This window comes from Anguilla rostrata, chromosome 16, assembly GCF_018555375.3.
Source record: "Anguilla rostrata isolate EN2019 chromosome 16, ASM1855537v3, whole genome shotgun sequence".
Taxonomy (NCBI): Eukaryota; Metazoa; Chordata; class Actinopteri; order Anguilliformes; family Anguillidae; genus Anguilla; species Anguilla rostrata.
In genome coordinates, this window is record NC_057948.1 from 10,445,929 (window position 1) to 10,468,303 (window position 22,375).

At 47.9% G+C, this 22,375-nt stretch overlaps 1 protein-coding gene across 2 annotated transcripts in view; it reads right to left on the reverse strand.

Moving 5' to 3' along the window:
• LOC135241590 (fatty acid 2-hydroxylase-like) overlaps nt 1-22,375 on the reverse strand; it is a 33,386-nt gene that overhangs the window by 6,285 nt on the left and 4,726 nt on the right. For both annotated transcript variants that reach the window (XM_064312109.1, XM_064312108.1), the window contains exon 3: nt 458-547. In XM_064312109.1, the coding sequence (XP_064168179.1) occupies nt 458-547 (90 nt within the window). The remainder of the gene's footprint in view (nt 1-457; nt 548-22,375) is intronic.

Sequence of the window (22,375 nt, forward strand, 5' to 3'; positions counted from 1 at the left end):
TCATGCTTACAACGGGGTCAACGAACACACGGGCGCGGAGCGGCAGGGCGCCTGGTACACGGTGTGACCGTGTCGGTGCCTCAGTGCGGGGCGGCGGCAGCACTCCCACAGCGCAGTGCGCGTACCCGCCGTCAGACTTTTGGTTCTTATCATTCCCACGGTCAAGCCTGAGACCAACTTTCTGGTCTATATTGTCTCTGAGGTCGAGTCTGTGACCGCAGTTCTGGTCTATATTGTATCCATGGTCGAGCCTAAGACCCCAGTTCTGGTCTATATTGTCTCCATGGTCAAGTCTGAGACCTCAGTTCTGGTCTATGTCATTCCCACGGGCAGTTCTTGGACCCGGGTTCTGGTCTATGTCATTCCCACAGTCATTGTCTCCGTGGTCGAGTTTGAGACTGTGCCTGTGGTCCGTATCTCGTCTGAGACAGCAGCCGGCACGTTCTCCCTCTCTTACCGTCTCGGGATCCACTTTGCTGCAGAGACTGGCGCCCGACACCTCTTCCTCCCGCATGTGCTCCGGAGTCTTCCTCCTCTCCTTCAGCGTCTGCAACAGAGCAACCAAGAGAGGAGGGGGTCAAACCCAGACTGGACAAAAGGGGGGGAGATCTCCCAGCACGTCTACACCCTGATGCTCCACGTGCTCTCCATGCTCATTAGTGGTCTGAGATAGCCTTCTCCACACACTTCCTGGGAGCTCCATTTAAAATATAACATTGAAGAAGTCCCTGGCCTTGCAGCACAGCACATAAAGGAGTGTACACACCAATGAAGCTCCACCGGGGTAGAGAATCTCTCTTGGCCAGGTCTACCTTGCAAAAGGGATGATTTACCTCAATTGGACTTTCATGGTAAAATAAAGGACATATAGGGAGAAATCAAAAACCATAACCACACTGAAATACCAGGAAATCTTTTGTTTCCTCCACTTTTCCGCATGATTGGGGACAATTCCATTTAAGTTGAGTTAATTCCGGAAATTAAATCACATTTGCTTTATGCAAAATGCCCAATGAGGATTTTTCAATGAATTAAGGTGGACAAAGTCCAGAACATAAAAGTCCTCCCCAGTATTTTGTTCAAATCACCTTGGATTGACTAAATAGCGCAATTCTTCAGCCAGGAGGTAGAGCTAATTAGTGAAATCAGCTGGCTGAGTTCACTGGCGGAAGAAACACACGGCAAGACTCTTACTTTCTGACCCCTGGACTCCGATTAAGGACATGTCAAAGTGAGAACTCTGCTTTCCAACCACAGAAACGGACTGGGCGCTTCTGCAATCACTCCCCTCCATTCCAATCTCTGTCTGAGAGGTCAAGGTACACCCGGCTGTCCTTAAACCTTGACACCATTTTCTTCACAAACTTGAAAGCTGGAAAGGCAAATGTATTCCACACGTCTTCATTCCATTTAGCCTTGATTTCCCAGAATGCCCTGCGAAGCTGATCACTGTCAGAAGCTAACATTGGAAAGGCTAGGGCACCGACGGGGCAAAAATTCAAATTCACGATCATATTTAAAAATGACCCACTTTAGAAAAATCTATTCAGTGACATCATAGTTAAAGGTAAGGTCCAAGTCACCCACTAAGCTCTTGTACGTGCATTACCGGGTCTGTATAAATAATAGGAGGCTTCCGAATCGACTAGTGGGTGCGGCCAACATGTGATTATTATGAGGTAATCAGACAATAACTGTGAGATAATCAGGGCGTGGTGTTAAAAACCTGTTAAGAGCACAAATCTGTTCCAGCACAAAGCTCGCCTCCCACGACTGTGGAGCCACACTTTATAACTGCTGTACATGACCTGTGAGCAGGAGGACAGACATGAAGAAAGATGGCAGCCAGCCATTTGGGAGACACATGTATAACGTCAAGTAGAGAGACAGGTAGAGGGATACAGGTAGAGCGAGACTAGAGTAAAGGTCTTTCCGAAGCACAAAGGACAGAGAAAATTAATCCACAACTATCAAAGCAACCACCAACATCCAGGCCGTAGTCAGAACCACCTGAATAACTAATGCCTACACTCCTCCAACATGTGAACTAGAGCACTCAAGACAACACTACTGGCAAAACTAAGCACCGTCTGAACACATCCTGAACAGAAACATCAACACAAAACAGAACAACCACGGCATGGGATTCTGAGCACATCTTCACTGATCAATGCGTCAGCAGGCCGTGGTCATCCAGAGAGGGCACCACAGAAGAAGAACGAAACACACTGCACACCAACACCTGAGCACGGACACCTGTACACCGACACCTGTACGCTGACAACTGAACACTGATACCTGAACACTGACACCTATACACCAAAACCTGAACACTGACACCTGTACACTGACACCTTTACACCAACACCTGAACACTGACACCTGTACACTGGCACCTGAACACTGACACCTGTACACTGACACCTGCTGAACACTGACACCTATACACCAAAACCTGAACACTGACACCTGTACACTGACACCTGAACACTGACACCTGTACACTGACACCTGTACACTGACACCTGTACACTGACACCTGTCCAACAAAAACCATCGGGCAACCATAAAAGGCCCCGCCAGATAATGGGAGAGAAGTTTGCCCCCGTGGTGAAAGCGGAGTGGAAATTCACAGGTGGCTCACTAATGAGGCGAGGGTCAATGTTCCAGCCTCGGCGCTCGGACGTGGAAGCGGACGCAGCCCCGCGCCCGCGCCCGCGCCCCCGCCCGCGCCCGCGGCCCCGCCCCGTGCCTGCGCCCGCCGCCGTTTCATCTCCGGCGGTAATAACAGTGCCGTTTATTAGTGCAATAAACCCTCACACGCAGGCTGCACGTTCGAGCCGGGCTCTCAACCCCTGGACCCTGGAAACAGATAAGAGAAGTATTCCCCCCACCCTTCTCATTTTACCAGGTACAGGGTTTAATATATAAAGCTGAGTTTACTGTATCAGGTGCTGAGCATCTTATTAAAATCATGATGCAGCACATTACTAAATCGCGTATCGCGCAGAGAAAGCGGCTCAGAGACGTGACTCATTCAAAAGGTGGGGGTGGGGGGGGGGGGGGCTGAGGGGTTGAGTTTCCTGTGTGTTTATTACACTTTAATAACATAGCAATTAATTGGTTACAGTTGCGGAGGGTATTGAGTTCATTAACAAACTGATGTGGTTCTAGTCAGTCCATCCATTGTGGTCAGTGGGTGATAATTCCGTTTTAAGCTTAAAGCACGCTCTCGCTGAGGGTAGTGTCTCTCCTGAACCTGCCCGGAAGCACAGACAGCACACCTCACCCGCCCCCGCCCCACACAAACCGTAACTCAGGGGCAACAGCACAAGTAACTGTGCAGTTATCCTACCTACAACACAGGTAACCACAGTCAATCCTCCCGACAGCACAGGTAACCACAGTCAATCCTCCCAACAGCACAAGTCACTCCAGCCTCCCCTCCCTCAAGTACAGGTAATCACAGTTACTCCTCCCGACAGCACAGGCAATCACAGTCACTCCTCCCGACAGCACAGGCAACTACACACATCATATAGGACATGGTGGTAGGCACACAGTACATATAACAGGTAACTAAAGCAACCAGGGGTAATTGCCATGCAAATCAGCATATTGCACAACAGAAAGCACACAAGCCATAGTCTACATTTCACCCTGGCAACCAAGGATTGGCACAGGTTCTCAGAGAACACAGTTTGGGAGGTTTGCTAATAACTCAATCTTGGAATGGCACAAAAGACAGTCGTATGCGTTTGCAACTGCTCGCTTTTAATCGTCACTTTGCACTGGCTCCCTTCAGCACTACGTCTCAATCAAAATTTGTGTTGTATTCAGGTATTTTTGGGAATGTTCCTCTTTAATGTTACGCATTATACAAGAGATTTTCCATTGCTGAAAGGTTTCCTGACAGCACAGTCTGAGAGAGGCTGACTAGCAGCACAGTTTGAGAGAGGTTGACTAGCAGCACAGTAAGAGAGAGGTTGACTAGCAGCACAGTTTAAGAGAGGTTGCCTAGCAGCACAGTTTGAGAGAGGTTGCCTAGCAGCACCGTTTGAGAGAGGTTGACTAGCAGCAGTTTGTGAAAGCACAAAATACAAAACCTCTGTTGTGTTGGGAGCCGCAGTTGGACGTACCATCACTCTCCATCCAAACTGATCACCAAAACACCAATCCTGCACTTATTATGCTTCTCAGAAAGCCAATCACGGAGGGGGATTTCATAGGCGGCTACACATGAATGTATGAAGTACACGCACAGCACAATGCTGTCACTCACAGCCGGCCACACCCCCCTGCAGAAACACGCCGCATAAATTACAGATGTGACCTCATGGCGGTGGTGGGAAGGGGGGGGGGGGCTGGGGGGACCTGGTACAGACTGGGTCCTTTAAGGGAGAGGTCAGAGAGGGGGGCATTTGGAGTGGGGGGGGTGTGTACAATACCGGAGTCTGTGGAGAATTCCTGCACCCAGATAATGGTCAGTCTTTGTGACAGACCGTTTAGCGAGGCGGGGGGGGGGGAGGGGGGCGGTGGGGGGGTGGCGGCAAGGACTCTAAGAGACTTTGTCTGCCCTCCAACCCTCGGTGCAGAGCAAGCTGGAGAGAGGAGGAGGGAGAGAAAGAAAGAGAGAGAGCAGGAGGAGAGGAACAGAGGAGACCCTGGCTGTGACTGGTACAGAGGGGAAGAGGGGACAGTGTGTGAGGGGATGGGTGGGAGGAGTACGGGGGAGCAGAATCTGTGCATTAGTGACAGTGCCGTCTCATAGGCTGCGTTAGCTACAGATGTGCAAATACACACACAGACACACAGCCTAGTCACTGGGCCAACTCTGTATTCACAAGAAGCAACAGAAATAACACCCTTAGTGAGTGCACATGAATGGGTCGTGTGTGTGTGTGTGTGTTTGCGTGTATGTACACATACTGGCTGCGTGTGTCGAGCTGGGCCTTCCTCAAGTGCACAGTGCTCAGGGGTTAAAGTTCACGCAGCACAAACAGCCCCGTTGTTCCAGGGAGACGGGAAACCATGGCGACAGGGCAGCCGAGTTCATACGGCCTCTGCGTGCGCAACGTGCCTGAGCCGCAGGGAGGAAGCCCTGGAGACTGACCCAAATAAAGTCACCTTGAACCCGCGCCTTTAATAGCGCAAAGCCCCGCGCGCGTACAACACAGGTCTCCTCCGCACGTGCGGTCAGCAGACCGTCGCAAGCGCCAATCATCGGAGACAGCGGCGGCTGCCGTCGACTGCGGTTACAGCTTAGCTACAGCCGGCTCGCAACGGCCCAACAACCAGTCATTACGGAGTAAAGCGATAAAGTGGTGTTATCGCTACCAAAGGAGGAAGGCCTGTGTGGTTTTACGGTAAAAACATACATAAATTCGTCTCAAAACACCCCATCCAATCCCATAATGCCATTCTTGCCATGTACTTCGAAAAATATGCACATTTATGCACAATGAACAATATAGCACTCTTATTAGACTCAGATGGCCAAGTAAAATTGCCAAAAAATTCTAAAAATCCAAAAGAGACTGCTTAGACTTGCATCATACAAAACTATAAATGAGTGTAAGTTCATAGAAAAATGTCCTGCGTTTGAGGTCATATTAAACATAGACTAAATACAAACAAACAAAGCAATGACACAACGCATTTTCCGACATTCAAACACCACAAACACCAAACACCTGACTAGCCGAGCTGTCATTAAGCAGATATTACACGTCCGGCTCATAACGATTCTCCAGTGTGGAGCCATTTTTGTGCTTACCATACACAGTTGTTCTCGTAGGCCGTACACTAAATAGAACAGCACAAATCATTTAAAGCAGTTCCGTCACCAACTGCAAGCTGTTAGGTTCCTGAAAACCCCAGTGACCAGCAAAACGACAGTTGACAAGACTAATGGCTTCTGGGAAATAGGGGATTAAGTTCCACGGCAGTTAGCACTACCAAAGCCTCATGTCCGAGGCAGGCGTCGTGGCGCGTACCACGTCCATCAGTGCGATTTCAGTGGGAAAAGTGGTCTGTTCCAGGTGTGAACGGCAAGCAGTTTCCGCTGTCTGCGCACCACTGCTAATAGCGTCTACCACGACCTGAGTCACGAGCCCCGGTGGTGAAGGGAGGTACTGCAAGTCTAATAATGAAAACTAAAGAAGATAGCGAACATGGATTCGTCAATGATGGATAGGGGACGCATACTTATGTAATTTATTTGTTTAGCAGCAAGACAAAAGTTCATGTAAAAAAATAAGAATATCTGATATTCATCAGCAAATGGCCTGGAAGAACAGGCCACTCAGCCTATTAAAGCCCGGTTTAGTATCCATGACCAGCAGAGTAGCCCGTATGGATGGCTCAGCCAATGAACTTCTCCTTATATAATGGTGGACTGCACTACATTTTCAGGAAAGCCGATCTCCTGGGTAAGGAGGTTACTGTTTTCCCACCTGTAAGAGTAAGTACAGGATAACCTATGTAAAATCACAGGCGACTTATCCATATCACCCAAGTGAAAAAGTAATTGTCCCCTTAAACTTATTGACTGGTTGCACCACCTTTAGCAGCAATAACTCCAACCAAAGGCTTCCTATAATTTGATATCAGTTTTTCACAATGCTGTGGAGGAATTTTAGCCCACTCTACTTTACAGAACGTCTTTAATTCAGACAACTTGGTAGGCTTTCAAGCATGAGGACGGAGTGTGGCACAGTGGGTAAGGAACTGCGCTCGTAACCGAAAGGTCGCAGGTTCGAATCCCGGGTAAGGACACTGCCGTTGTACCCTTGAGCAAGGTACTTAACCTGCGTTGCTTCAGTATATATCCAGCTGTATAAATGGATACAATGTAAAGTGCTATGTAAAAAGTTGTGTAAGTCGCTCTGGATAAGAGCGTCTGCTAAATGCCTATAATGTAATGTAATGTATGAACTGCTCATTTCAAGTCCTCCCACAGCATCTCTATTGGGTTCAAGTCAGGACTTTGACTAGGCCACTCCAAAACTGAAATTCAGTTTCTTTTCAGCTATTCAGATGTGGACTTGCTTTGTTTGTGTTTTGGATCATTTTCTTGCTGGATAACCCAATTATGATTCAGTTCACAAACAGATGACCAGACATTCTCCTTAAGAAATCTCTGGCGCAGAACAGAGTTCATGGTTCCTTCAATAATGGCAAGTTGTCCAGGTTCCGAGGCAGCAAAGCGTCCCCACATCATCACACTGCCACCACCATGTTTGACTGTTGGCGTGATGTTCTTACAGAGAAATGCTGTATTTGCTTTGCGCCAGATATAACGCGTTGTCTAAAAACTGTTAAATGTTTTTCACAATGACGATTAAATTAGTTTTATTAAATCGGACTGATCATTTTAATTTATTTATGTGAATAAATATAATCAAATATAAGCTATAATCTAAAGCAATTTTATTATATCACTGTCAATTTTTACTTACTGTCTTTGCCTTCTTTGATATTTTGAGTGCACAGCAAGAAGATATGTTAAACAAAGATGCACTAGATCTCGTTTAAATTAAGCGTGTTGAGCCAGATACGTGGGTGACAATAGATTTATATAGTCTGGCCCATTACAGGACAATATGTTAGAGGTGAGCACTCTAGCACCTTAACACATTTAGAGAGGAAAAAAACCCCCAGACATACATAATCGAAAGTGTGTGAGTGTTTAGACTCAGGCACTGAAGTGTAAGACCTCGTAACATCTATGGAAATGTTCCACTTCTACATTTGTGTAAGCAAAGCCAAAACATTAATGGATCAAGCATGCAAAGCCCAACTAAAACATACATCCAGGTACGTTATTTCTTACTATTGTAAAGAATAAGAAAGTAAACACAGCGTGTACAGCAAATGAATGACACCTTACTGACTAGCTACACGGTGCAGTACATGCTGTCACCACCACTCATATAAGTCAAATAGTTTATAAAGTTCCCGTAACGTGTACATAAGACATGGCAGGGGCTTAGCTGTTATGATTATCTTTTTCTTCACTCGCAATCTACATCTTGGTTATGCTCTTAACCTACCCACGTAGGCCTTTTCGAGAATTTCATGGCAACCTCACACACAAACACTACCAAACTGTCAAAACGGTCATTGGTTGTCTGAACTAAAGGAGCCACCAGCGTTGCTGGGAAAGGTTTTTTGTCCAAAAAACATGCCAACTGCCATGTAAACCTGTTTCTCCCACAAAAGCTACCTTTCCTGACAGAAAAAAAACTGTGGTCAAGGAAACGTTAGTGTCAACTTCAGACCTGGGGAACAAATACACACCACATACAGCACAGACCTCAGGTTTGTGAGATCCACACATCTAAGGCCAATCTCACCCTTACTGGCTCCTCTCCACAAATCACAATCACACATTTCAATGAAAGCAACATGCTGGCTTTTTAAATGGTAGAGACAACGAACGTGCTATACATTCACATGGAATTTGAGCAAAACGTCTGTATTTTGTAACAGAAATGTGTTAACTGCCCTTTTTTTTTTACCCTTGTGACCAAGTTTACCGTGATACACTGTGAAAATACTCAAAATCTGAACTAAATGTATTTTAGTAAGAATGACAGATTCACAGCACTGGTTACCAAGTATACTGCAGTTCATTATGGAGTGAGGAACAATGGGAGGTCAAATTCCACTTAAAACCAGGTGGCGTGAGTCCCTAAACAATATAAAATACTAACACACTCATCGGTCGGTATCATTTTTTTCAGCCTAAATACCTCAGAGCAGCAAGCGAACCACACACTGGCATCCTTCACGCATGCATCCAGGAACACTAAGAAATAAATTTTAAAAATCACAAGAGCTGCCAATCACAGCTACCAGTAAAAGTGATGATATCGGACCCGAGCAATCACAGCAGGAAATGGTACTGCAGTCGCCCGGGTCCAGTGAGTCACAGCAGAGTCAAACACATTCTCCCTGCTCTCTGACTCCTCATTGGCCAGGCTGAAGTGTCCCCCCTGAGAAATCACTCTCATTCCGAATGACACTGGGCCCCGCAGAGATCACGTGACCTCTATAACTTTACAGCCATTGGTTAATGGTTAACGTGTCCATATGGGTCACTTAGTGTTTTCGAGCTAAAGGAGCTATAATAACACCAGAGGTGCCATAAACCCTCACAAACTTCCCCTAACGCAATCAGATGGGAGACAGGCCTACAGCTCCTTTCACACAGCCCTCAGTGTGTCAGAGATGGGCAGATATCCCATAAAGGCCTCTATATGAGGGACATAAAGCACGTCAGCACATTTCACTGGAAGAGATCAGATCACTGTGTGTGTGTGCGTGTGTGTGTGAGTGTGCGTGTGTGTGTGCGTGCGTGCGTGCGTGCGTGCGTGTGTGTGTGATTGTGCGTGTGTGTGTGCGTGTGAGGAGAGAGAGACATCACGCTATTCTTTACATCATTATGTCTTTATTCATGTACTTTTAATTGCAGCTGCATTCATTCTGCTTGACTTATGTCTCGTTTCATTGTTATCCTAATTGCTTTGCCCATGTAGCTAAAAGCAGTCATGCAGATAAAGCATTTCACAAATTTAATTGAGAGAGAGACAGAAAGAGAGGGAATGAAAGAAAGAGAGATGTTGGTCAAGACGGAAGAAGAGAGTGTGATAGAGCAGTCATGTTGGATCAGTCAGCGCAGCTAACCAAGTGGAACACGAATCCAAGATAAGCCCAACATGTACCAAGGAATGTTCAAGAAGAGATAAAACAAGACTGGATCCTATGAATAAACATTCTAAATTTTGAACTAAATTCTAAATGCGCACTAAAATTCCAGATGAATCTGAAATCACAAAGGCACAAAGGCCTGTATTTGATCAACAGTATGAATTTGACGTACAACTAAACTCAAGCATCACACCTTTTTCTTCACGAACTCAATTTTGCGAGCTGGTGTTAGTGACCATTCAACTCGCCACACCGTGTTTGTGAAGAACTGTTAGTCAAAGTTCAGGACAAACGTTGAATGAATCTCAGCCAACAACATTTAAAGCTTTAAAAATCTAAACGTTAAACCGTGAGAACAGTTCTCTTAGTTTACATGTCTCAAGTCACCAGTTCACCAACCCAAACTTACAAGCCTGCACCAGCACAGCCAAACACACCAAAGATTCTTACAGCGAACGCTTGGGTCAGTGAAACTAAAAAAACAAAGCAAGCCTCAGTGTCTTAGGAGCAGAAACATTCAAACGTACTGGCTGCTGACTGGCTGACGTCCTTGCTATCAGCGACGGATCCTGACCAAATACAGGCTCGGCGACCACGGCCGGGCCATTGAGAAAGGCTCACACAGGCTCTCGACTGCTGAAGAAGCAAAGCCTGATTTGGTTGCTATGAGACAGGCAGGAAACAGAGAGGCACTTTCTCCAACACTGCAAAAAAATCTGCTAACAGAGATGAAACACTACAATAATATAAACATCCCTCTCCTAATTCCATATTTTAGGGAAAGTTATTTGCTTTGGCCATATGTTGCCATGGACTGTTCCTGTCAATAAAGAACACCTGAATCTGAGTGTTTTTTTTTTTGTTTTTGTTTTTTTAAAGAAGAATTGATATTTTATTTGCTTCATCTAGATGCATTTCTAATTGTGTATTTTTGTGACAACTTACGTTGAACTTTATGCAACTGCTGTGGCAACACAGGGGGGGACACTTAACCTGCGGTTTGCGCCAAGTGTTGGGTAAACGTTTACGCAAAAACAAACGACCCGATACTTCCGACACAGGCACCATTTGAATGGGTCAAATTCAGCTTTCCGCACACAGTCCTCTTTCTCACAGTAAGCCCGGAGCGCGCTCACTAACAAAGTTTAGCATTTCAGCACGACAGGAATGCGCGCCACAGACAAAGATGCACAGCAACAGACGGGCGAATCACGTGTAGCGAATCAGACAAATCGCATTATGCTTTGTGTTCTAAGAGTGAGCATGCTGACCGTGCAGAGAAAGAGATTTAAACTACCGTTTACTGCTGAAACCTGGTGTGAAGAAAACTAATGATGGAATCTCATGTGATGGTTTGACTTGGGACAAAGATGATTTTCAACAGAGTCTAGCTGGAGGATGTGTAAAAACGGAGAGCGGGTGGGAGTCATATGATCACTACTCTCTGGAAAGGGTGTGGGAGTCACATGACCATTATTGTTAAGCCCCTATGCACTGTTACCCAAGACAGGCAGTCTTAAATAACAGTGCATTACACCGAATAGTGTAAACACATGTGTTTTCAAACATGGGGGTGGGGTGAGGGGTCAAACAAAACAAAGGAGGGAAGAACCAGGCACTGAAGTGGGGGAGGGGGGGGGGCTTTGGTGGGTAGGACTGTTTCCACTCAACCAATCACCACCATCATTTCCATAATCACAGCAGGTCAGATGTAGTAGTAAATATTTACCAACATTACCATTCTCCATAAGAACATGTCCAATGGGCAGTCCTCATGTTTCTCTCTTTCAAATTCAAATTCAAAGCACTTTCACTGGTGTAGTAAATACAAACGCACACATTGTGCTGGCAATGTCAAAGATTCCTTCTGCCTGACAAAGGCAGGTCTATCTGAAAGAGATGCCGCCATCCCCTAAACATCCTGTCATCTGTGGATCGACCTCTTTGCGCAACGTTTTCACTTTAAACACCAATAAAACGTAATCAGCGAAAAAGACTTCACCACCAAGGAACAGGGTTCACGAAAAGGTGTACGAGAACCAAGAAAATAAGTACATTGTTAAAAACACATCAGTTTAACAATGGTATTAAAAACAACGATATTAACTACAATGACAGCAAAACAAAAACTATACATTTTTTCTCCCATTTCTTTCATGCCTCTCTCTCACACTTCAATTTAACGTGCCAATGACATACAGATTAAATAAATATTGAGTAAAGTAAATGTCGAGCAAACATTGACTAAGTGTAAAACTGTACGCGCTATACAGCCGCTTCCTATGACTCTCTCTCGTTCATGTTCTCGGGGGTTGTCCTCAGTCCAAATGTCGATGGTTCCAGAGGTGCCCAGCTGAGCCCTACACAGCCCCCCAGGGCAGGGGCCCCCGGGACCGAGGGACGAGCCCCCGCTAAGGTTTCCGCCAACAGCTGCTAGTCTGCCTCGTCCGCTGCAGCAGGTGAATGGGCGGGGTCGCGGTGGTTGAACGGGCGGGGTTGCTGGCCAGCTGCTGCCCCAGGGGTAATGAAACAGGGGCAGGATATTCTGGCACTGTCACTCCCACAGAAACCACACAGGAGCCCCACCAATCGCACAGCAGGTCCGTAAGAAAAAACAAAAAACCATATAAAAGGTGATCGCTGTGTACTTTCAGCCTATCCTTCCGGGAGGCCGTCACTGATAAAGGGAGCGTGACTTTATCCGCCAATCGCTGCCGGCTTTGGCAGACTAACCAGCTCTGCGATTGGTGGAGAGCTCCTCTCTGGTATTGAGGTGAAAAGTCATGATGTCACCGTCCTCCCCGTGGCTTATCATCCCTGTCGTGCGCGTGCTTCTGCGGCTCCCCGCTTCAGGGGACAGGTGGAAAAACAGCGTGGCGGCGACCGCTTCCTGGCGTACGCGATGCGGCGGGACCGGGAGATGAAAACGAGCTTTTCCTCACGTGGCCGAGAAGATCCCCGCCCCCGAGGCACCGGTGGAGCGCAGGGCTCCAGGGCGAGCTTTTACGACCCTGCCTATGCTAAGCGGGGGCTGTGGTGACCGTGTCCAGCCCCACCGCTGCTAACGAAACGGCACACAAACCGAGCCCTGAGCATTCACACCCTCTCCTCTTACGTGCCCCTGTGCACCTCTGCATAGTCACACCCCTTCAGAACACAAACGGCTATTAAAAAAACACTACCGCATGACAAATCGCTAAGCTAATTGCTGCCGTACACAAACAAATCCCCAACCACACAGCAGTGATGGCCTCACACAGGGAAAAAAACAACTGAGAAAGGCCAAAGATCCCCAAAGGAGATACTTGCACCCTACACTATTCATATGATACAATACACACACTATGCTAAGCTACATACACGACAATACACATGCTAACTACATACTGACTACCCTACATACAATACACACACTATAGTACACTGCGTACACTACAATACACATGCTAACTACATACTGACTACACTACACTACATGCAAATACACACATGCACACACACACACAAGCTATAAAACACATACTATACAAGACATAATACACTACATACATTACAGTACACACACCATCTACATAGTCAGTGTAGTATGCTACAGATACACAGCACATAGACAGAGAAATAAATATATATAGAGACACGTCGATAGATAGAGAGATAGAGAGAGAGAGAGAGAGACAGTTAGAGAGAGAGAGAGAGAGAGAGAGAGAGACAGAGAGAGAGAGAAGGCTCGAGAGCTTCCTCTCCTCACAAACACAGAGACAGGTCCAAAGGTCTGCGCAGATACGAGTGCACACACATGACAGAACAATGTCCTGCCGTTCAGTCAGTGCCACAGATTCACAGGCACGGGCACCACTCCCACTCAGACAAACACGCAGTCTTCAGCGCAGAAGCATTCACAAACATGCCAGCGCTCTTTGTCACGCGGGGCATTAAACTAACGGGGCCCGGGTCAGGGTGCGACTGTCCAACTCCAGTGATAACGCGCCGCTTTGGCAGACTCAGGCGTGTCCAACTCGGGTTCAGGTAATATTTGTGACTAGCGACTGTTGTGAAGGAGGTTCGTTTTTTTCCCGCTGTGACTGAACAGATCGATAGAAAGGGATTTCTTCCCTTTTAAAACAACGGCATCGATGCCATGGCGACTGCCAGTTTTGTCACGTCTGATGCACTTTGCCTGGGAGATGCAAAGACACCACATTTATGGCCTCAGGCAAATATAGTTATCAAGATAGCCGGTGCACTAGAGGAGGAAAACAGTGAATGTCAGTTATTTCGTTTGCGTATTTGAATCTTCTCTGGATACTAGCCTAAAGTATTGTTATATAATTTGTCGGTTTTCTTTTTTTATTATAATTTGTAGTAAAAAAAAAATGTAGCTAAATGCAAAAGTACTGGGGCAGTGACACATTATGTGTTGTTTTGGCTCTGTACTCTGGCACATTTGATTTGAAATAAACCAATGAATGTGAGGTTAAAGTGCAGACTGTTGGCTTTAATTTCAGGGCATTTATATCCTTATTTGGTGGTCCATTTCGGAAATTAACGCACTGGTGAACTCAGCAATAGCAAACAACCTGGTAAACCGGGGAATGCCACTGAGGTGGATGAATACTTTCAAATGTGAAGAAAAACCCCATCTTTAAGCACTGAGCAGATCGAGAACACTCTCCAGGATGGCACATGTGTGTCAGACTACCATAGAGAGAAGCCTGCAGCAGCGTAACCTCAGGGGGTTCATCACAAGATGCAGGCACCCGTAAGCCTCAGGGACAGAATGGCTAAGGTGGAGATCACCTGATTAGGATGTAAGTGCCAGTCAATTTTTTTTTTTCAAATTTAATGCACTAGAGCACAGAGCCAAAACAACAAATGTGTCATGTACTTTTCGAGTTTACCAAAGACTATTTAAGTGACATAATACACATTCTCCACTTCATTCCACTGCAATTCATTGATGTTCTGCAGCAAGCAGGTCCATCTCAGTCAACTCATAAGAAACCTGAAGTAGGACAAGTAATTCTGCCTTATCAATATCAAACTCCAATGCAAAAGGGACATTCTGTATTATTGCCAACCAGTGCAAAGTTTAACAGTAGTACCCACCTAGCATGGTAACAGTACACAACAACAACAAAAAACACAACTAAACAATTGTGCAAGTACTTATACACACATAAAACAGAGCAAAAGTAACACGTTTGGACTGTTGCAGGTCTTCTTCAATTGGAATTAACAGCAAGGACGGTTGCTCAGTTTTCCTGAAGACTATCAAAACATCGCCTCCCCTCTGTTTTTTGTGTTTAGTCACATCTGTATAACTGTGCTATAATGGTGAGGGCTGCTTTCTGACAAAAATATGACCAGAATGAAATCAAACATGAATGAAACCGCAATGAAATGGATAGTGAGAAAAAGACATACGTTCAGAAAATGGTTTTGTAAAAATAAAATAAATAGTTCTATCGACTATTTTGAGTCAACTGCCAGGGCCCAGTCCTGACAACACAGCTCTGGCAGTGGCAGATCCTGCATTTATCCTGCTTCTGTGAGACACAGCACAGAACACCCCTCAGGCAGATAGGAGCTGGAAATCACTTAAAAACCGGGATGTGTACAGAAGGTGTGGTGATCAAATGGCCAGGCAAGCACACTGAGAAAGACTAGTGTTGCTTTTTCCTTTCACGCACAGCTCTCACTCTACGCCGATTGGTCTAATTTTGAGTCTCACATCTGCTAGGATTGGCCTAATTTTGAGCATATGTGCATTGGTGGAAAGGTCACACGACCCTCTGAATTACAATAGCACTTTACCTTACTGCTTACCTTTGGTCATTCAACCTACATGTACAGCATAATTATTAAACAGGCTTAAAACTGGTCCCTTGCTCTGAAAGCTAAATGGATTAATAAAAACGGGTTTGAGGTAGGAGGGGCCATATGCAGCACATAGGTATGCATGCATCTCCCACAGTTATCCGTTTTAACTTCATTTTATTTTAAGATTCATTTCTCCGGTCTAAAGTTTCCCCCTATGGAGATAGTGAGAAACCTATGAAACCATCTCCATGCAGTTTTGTCCCCATATGGGTAAGCCTTCTTATATGTTTGCACAGTATATGACTCGTCATATATATAGTCATTTCACAGAATGCAGGGACCAGTACACAAGACTGGGAAATGAATTAGGAAAGTTTCATTTACAGAAGAACAGCATTAGCTGGAAAATAGAATAACACAGAAGAAAATACAGAAAATGACAGAAATAACACCTAGCGGCTAGGTTTCATGAAGAATGAGTTAGCATTCTTTTCACTGAATTCATACATCAGCCCAAATATCTTCACGTAGCAGGAGAAGGAAGCGTCAATACGATAACACAGGGTCTTGCTAGTTTTATGTCTCTTCCCGAGTCTTTACCAATATCTCTCCGCCATATTGTTTTCCAGTAAGAGACATGTATGTCATGTTAGGTATACTCCTGCCATTGCCATTGAGTTGGTCAAAAGCCGGAGTTGGTCCCCGGGCGCTGCACTGTGGCTGCCCACAGCTCCTAAGCAGCTAGGATGGGTCAAATGCAGAGGACAAATTTCCCATTGGGTCAATTAAGTATAACATTTAACCTTTGACCTTTGTCTGAGTATGTCTGCTGGACCGCTGGGATTTGCTGCATCGTCACAAAGTTACCACCGAGTATCCCAGCATGCACGGTTCCCTGGAGGACACCATTTACATCTGCAGCCTGAAGGCTTTAAAACAACCAGCAGCCATTTCCACACCTGTCCGGGCAAACTGGTCAATTCAACACTTCAGTTCACCCGGAAAATAACTACCACTCGGAAATATCAGAACATCTCTCTTTCTCTCCGTCAGTTTCGGTCCTTCTTTTTCCTCTCCTTCATCTTATCCATTCACCTGTTCTCCATCCCTTTCCTTCTTCCTCATCGTCTTTCTCAATCCCTCACTCACCTGACCCCTTATTTATTTTGAGTGGCCGGGTGCAGATGAAGAATGTGTTGAATGATTAACTGTGCAGTGCCTCTGGGCTCTTATCGAAAAGAGGAGCGGGAGGTTCTCTCTGACCTGGGCAGGGCCCGGGACACAAAGGGAGAGGGAGAGGGACGGGGAGCCGCCGGCCCGCACGCATACCGCCAGTGGGAAGCGCGGAGTGGGCGGGGCCTCCGAGGCAGCCAATGCCTGGCACGGCCCATGAAAGAAATCTTTCTCTCCTTCTCCAAGTCCTCTCAGCGCCGGGGGACATTCCCGGCATTCCGCGCCCGCGAACGCCCGTCGGCCCGTTCCTCCGCCCGTTCCTCCGCCCGGCCCGAACGCATCACTCACTCCGCCCTTCCGTAAATAGAACACGCGGGGATGATAACGGCGAGGACGCGTACGAGTCCCAATCTAACCGCCCCCCCCCCCCCCCCCCACACCCCCGCTGCGAAAAACAGGTCCCGTTTGTGACTGGCGGAGAATAGAGCCTGTCACTGCAGCAACCTCACGCAAACACTTAACGCGCTCAGAAGACCGCGCCATTCACTGTACACCGCGCCGGGTGGCACGGGGTATCGATCAGGAACAAAGCCGGGCAACCCGCCAGGGTTTCTGTTCCGGGTTTTGAGAGCTGCGTGTTTACATTGAGGGTTTGTTTGCCCGCGAGGGCGGGGTTCCTTGAGCGAGTCGGCCCGGCAACCGACCCGCCCGTATCGGTTCGGCTTCCTTCCCGAGCGCGCGCGGCCGAAAGCGTACACGCGAGAGGCGTTCAGCGCCGGTGAGATCTCATTCTGTCGCGTTATCACTAAACCGCCCCCCCCGGCATCAACACAGAGAAGCCAAAAAAGAATCACTCCCCTCATTAACCAGAGGCCATGTCTCCTAAGAGAATCACCCCAAACCCCGCCCCCCCCCCTCCCCCCCCCCTCAAGTGGCCCCGCCCACACGCCTGGTTCCCCAAGCAGGCTCCAAGGGTGAGCGTTACAGCTACGCTAGCGAATAACAGCTTCCCCCCCCACCCCCTCCCCCCAGCAGGGGACGGGACAGGTCTCCAGGTGACGTCATTCCCAGCGCCCGCAGCCCGGTCCCCGGGGGGGGGCTGCAGCGCCCTGATGTAATTACGCAGTCCTGGGGCTCATTAGAGAGACACAAGCGGCCGGACGGCTGTGTTTGTGTCGGCTCTGAATCAATCTGGCCCGACGGCCCCGCACGCGCCGGACCATCGCCCCGCACCACAGAACCGCCGCCCCGGCCCGCCCAAACACACCCGCACCTGCCCTGACAACGACCCGCCCGATGTGCGCCCGTGAGGCTCGAGGGAGGCACAGGTGCCCAGGGGCGTGGATATGGGGGGGGGAGGGCGGAGTTGACTGTAGACTCAGGGCACAACAGAGTTGCCATGGCGGCAGCCGATAAACACTAATCACCTCCATCGCCGATCCGTCAGTCTTTCCACACCATTATCCTGGGGCCGCTCAAGGACTGCCCCATTACCCCAGGGCTGCTCAACAATTGCCCCATTACCCCAGGGCCGCTCAACAACTGCCCCATTACCCCAGGGCCGCTCAAGGACTGCCCCATTACCCCAGGGCTGCTCAACAATTGCCCCATTACCCCAGGGCCGCTCAACAACTGCCCCATTACCCCAGGGCCACTCAAGAACTGCCCCATTACCCCAGGGCCGCTCAAGAACTGCCCCATTACCCCAGGGCCGCTCAAGAACTGCCCCATTACCCCAGGGCCGCTCAACAACTGCAGTCAGTGTGTCGCACAAGTGTGTTGTAGCAGTGCATCACAGAAGTGTGTTGTAGCAGTGCATGGCAGAAGTGTGTTGTAGCAGTGCATCACAGAAGTGTGTTGTAGTAGTGCATGGCAGAAGTGTGTTTTAGCAGTGCATCACAGAAGTGTGTTGTAGCAGTACATCACAGAAGTGTGTTGTAAACAGAGCATCACAGAAGTGTGTTGTAGCAGTGCATGGCAGAAGTGTGTTGTAAACAGAGCATCACAGAAGTGTGTTGATGCTGTACATCGCAGAAGTGTGTTGTCGCAGTGCGTTGTCACAGTACATTATAGCAGAGCACTGCGGTGGAGCATTGCAGCAGTGCGGGGTAACAGAGTGGCGATTCTGAGCTCTTTCTCTTGCCGGGTGTAATCCTCAATGAGATTCAGATTTGAAGGAAGCAAAATTCCACAGCAGGAAGGCTGCCGGCAAAAATTCCTCCCCAAAGGTCAGCATCCCACCCAACAAGCAGCCCTGCACTTCTCCCAGAATGCACTCTGCTTCACACAGGCCAAAACGCTCACGCTTACACACGCATGGTCACACGAAGGCCCACACAGACTTTACGCTCACTCGCTCACTCAAAGAGACACACACACATCGCACACACACACGCACGCACGCACGCACGCGCGCGGACACAGACAGGTGTAGGAGGAGAACGCCATGGCAACTAAAGCCATGCAAATGAGTCATTTGCATTTTCAGGGTGCCTCCACAGGTATACCGGACACCTGACCCCTCCATTCCACATCAGAGGTCAGATGCCCCTAACTCCACCCCTCCCCAGCAGTAGCCAATAAGGATGCAGCACAGAGCAGCGCATTCAAATGTCAGAGACAGCTGGCGCATCCACGCTGTGTAATGCTGAGAGGGGATGAGCTGGTAAGCAGGAGCTACAAATGGGTTCAGTGAACATGGCTGCCCCCCACCACCATTTTCAGCTCATTTCTCTGACATTTTTTATTTTTTGCTTGTGCAATTAATACTAAAATAACTGGAAGCATTTGACTTAATCCTACCTAAGCTGACAACGATTAAGCTACCTGTACTGATAAATGTGAGTGAAGCTGAACAATAACGGCTGTGCTGTTCGATATGTGCTTTGCATTTCAGGATATCAGGGGTTTAAAGCTGGGAGCACTAGCCGGAAGCTACAGGCTGCACCGGTACTTTAATAAATTATGTTTTGCTGACCATGTGATACTGCCCAAGGTCCTGCAATGGGGTCTGTCTGTAGTCCCCCTTACAGCATATCTGTATAACAGCTGCTTTAATAAACAACCTGAACGCTTCAAGTGCAACATGACCCAAATAACCAAACGGCAGAGAAACATGCCTCCATTTATGATGACTCACGCAGAAACACAATGAAATAAGAGAGTGAAAGGCTACTTACACATGAGCTATGAAGAAATAAAATAAAAGCTCAAACACCACACCCAGCCCCGCCATACTGCAATACACCAGAATCCAGCACAGTGTAATTACGGATAAAAAAAGAAAAAAAAGAGCACGCACACGCACACACACACACACACACACGCACACACACACACACACACGCACACGCGCACACGCGCACACAACACACATATGCGCACACACACACACACACACTATCACACACACACACACACACACACGCACACGCGCACACACACACACACATATGCGCACACACACACACACACACACACGCACACACACACACACATATGCGCACACACACACACAACACATGCGCGTCCACCACACACACAACACACACACACACACACATACACATACTTATCCACACACACACACACACACATACACACACTTATCCACACACACACACACACACACATACACATACTTATCCACACACACACACGCAGGAGTGTCACAGCTATAACAGAGAGCCGGAGTCCGATCATTCAGGCTACTCTTCCTTTGAGTGCATTATCAATGCGACCACACGCTGACATGCTGGTCTTCCCGCCCTGCTGGCGAAGTCCACAGCGCTCGGACCCGAAAACCCAGCGGGGCCCGGCCACGCCCGCTCGGCACCGGTTCTGCCGGGGTTCGGCGGTTGTGGGAAGGCGGCGGGTTTCCCCCCCAGGCCCTGCGTTTGAGGCCCTGCCTGCCTGTGAAGGTGACCTGCCCACACCGGAGAGGGCCGCAGCGTTTGTTTAACTACCAAACACAGCCCCCGCTGACACTGCTGCCGAATCCCACGACTAACAGGGGAGGAGAGGAGGACAGGAGAAGAGGGAGAGAGGGAGAGAGAGGGAGAGAGGAAGGGAGGAAGAGAGAGGGAGCAAGGAAGAGAGTGAAAGAGGGAGAGGAGGAGAGGGAGAAAGGGAGAGAGGAAGAGAGGGAGAGAGGGAGAGAGGGAGAGAGCGGGAGAGAGGGATAGAGGAAGAGGAGGAGAGAAGAAGAGATCGAGAGAAGAAGAGAGAGGGAAAGAGATATATGTTTACACATATATAGCAATGCTATACGTGTGTGCATATTTAATGTTAAATGCTAGAAAGGTGTGAGTTCTGTGTTTGTTTCTCTACGTGGAGCATTAGCAATATATTCAAATATTATGCATAAAAATAAGCTAAAGCATTATTGAATTGAACTGAATTGAGAGAAAGGTGGGAGAGAGAAGAGGGGAAAGGGAGGAGTGAGGGAAAGAGAAGAAGAGCGAGAGAGGGTTAAAGAGTGGGACAGAGGTTGAGATAAAGACTGAGTGTAGAAGGGGAAGAGAAGGGGAGGCAGAAAGAGAGCAAAGTACAGAAAGACAGAGTGTCTGCATGCAGTGCAGCGTATAAAGTTGTGTGAGAGGTACAGTATGAAAGCATAACGTCCCATCCAACACCTGAATATATTTTACATGCCTGAGTAATTAATAGCACACAAACACGCACAAAGAGGCACACCCCTCCCACACACAGGTATGCATGCACACACACACACACACACACACACACACACACACACACACAACACACACACACACAACGCACACAGAGACACACACCCCACACACACACACACACACACACACAGAGGCACACCCCTCCCACACACACATACACTCACACACGCACACGTACATACACACACACACACACGCACACACACACATACACACACATACACACGTACACACACAGTAGTGATGGTGGAAAGTTCCTCTCAGTGCCGCTATGTTGTGGGTCACACTGCTTGCGTGGAGAGCTGGAGGAACAGGACTGACCGGTTCAAACAGACACTGTGAAAGAAAAGGAGGCTCTGCCTTTCTGTCCTGACCAGTATCGGCCTTAAAACACACACAGTAGTGAAATAACGCATTACACCAGCCCCTCACTCTGGCACTTCTACACACTGTCTCCCTGTACACACACACACACACATTATATACAACAGCACACACATACATACATACATACATACATTATACAACAGCACACACATACACACACACATAGACGTCTACCATAAGTGACAAACAAAAACACACAGCACGCACTCTGTTGTAAGTGTTCAATGTTAAGCCCACTACAGTAAAAGTGTTCAGCCCTAAACACTCCCTGCAGTAAGAGTGTTCAGCCCTACACACTCCCTGCAGTAAGTGTTCAGCCCTACACACTCCCTGCAGTAAGAGTGTTCAGCGCTACACACTCCCTGCAGTAAGAGTGTTCAGCGCTACACACTCCCTGCAGTAAGAGTGCTCAGCGCTACACACTCCCTGCAGTAAATGCTAGCGCCACACACACCCTGCAGTATGAGTGTTCAGCGCTACACACACCCTGCAGTAAGAGTGTTCAGCGCTACACACACCCTGCAGTAAGAGTGCTCAGCGCTACACACTCCCTGCAGTAAGAGTGTTCAGCGCTACACACACCCTGC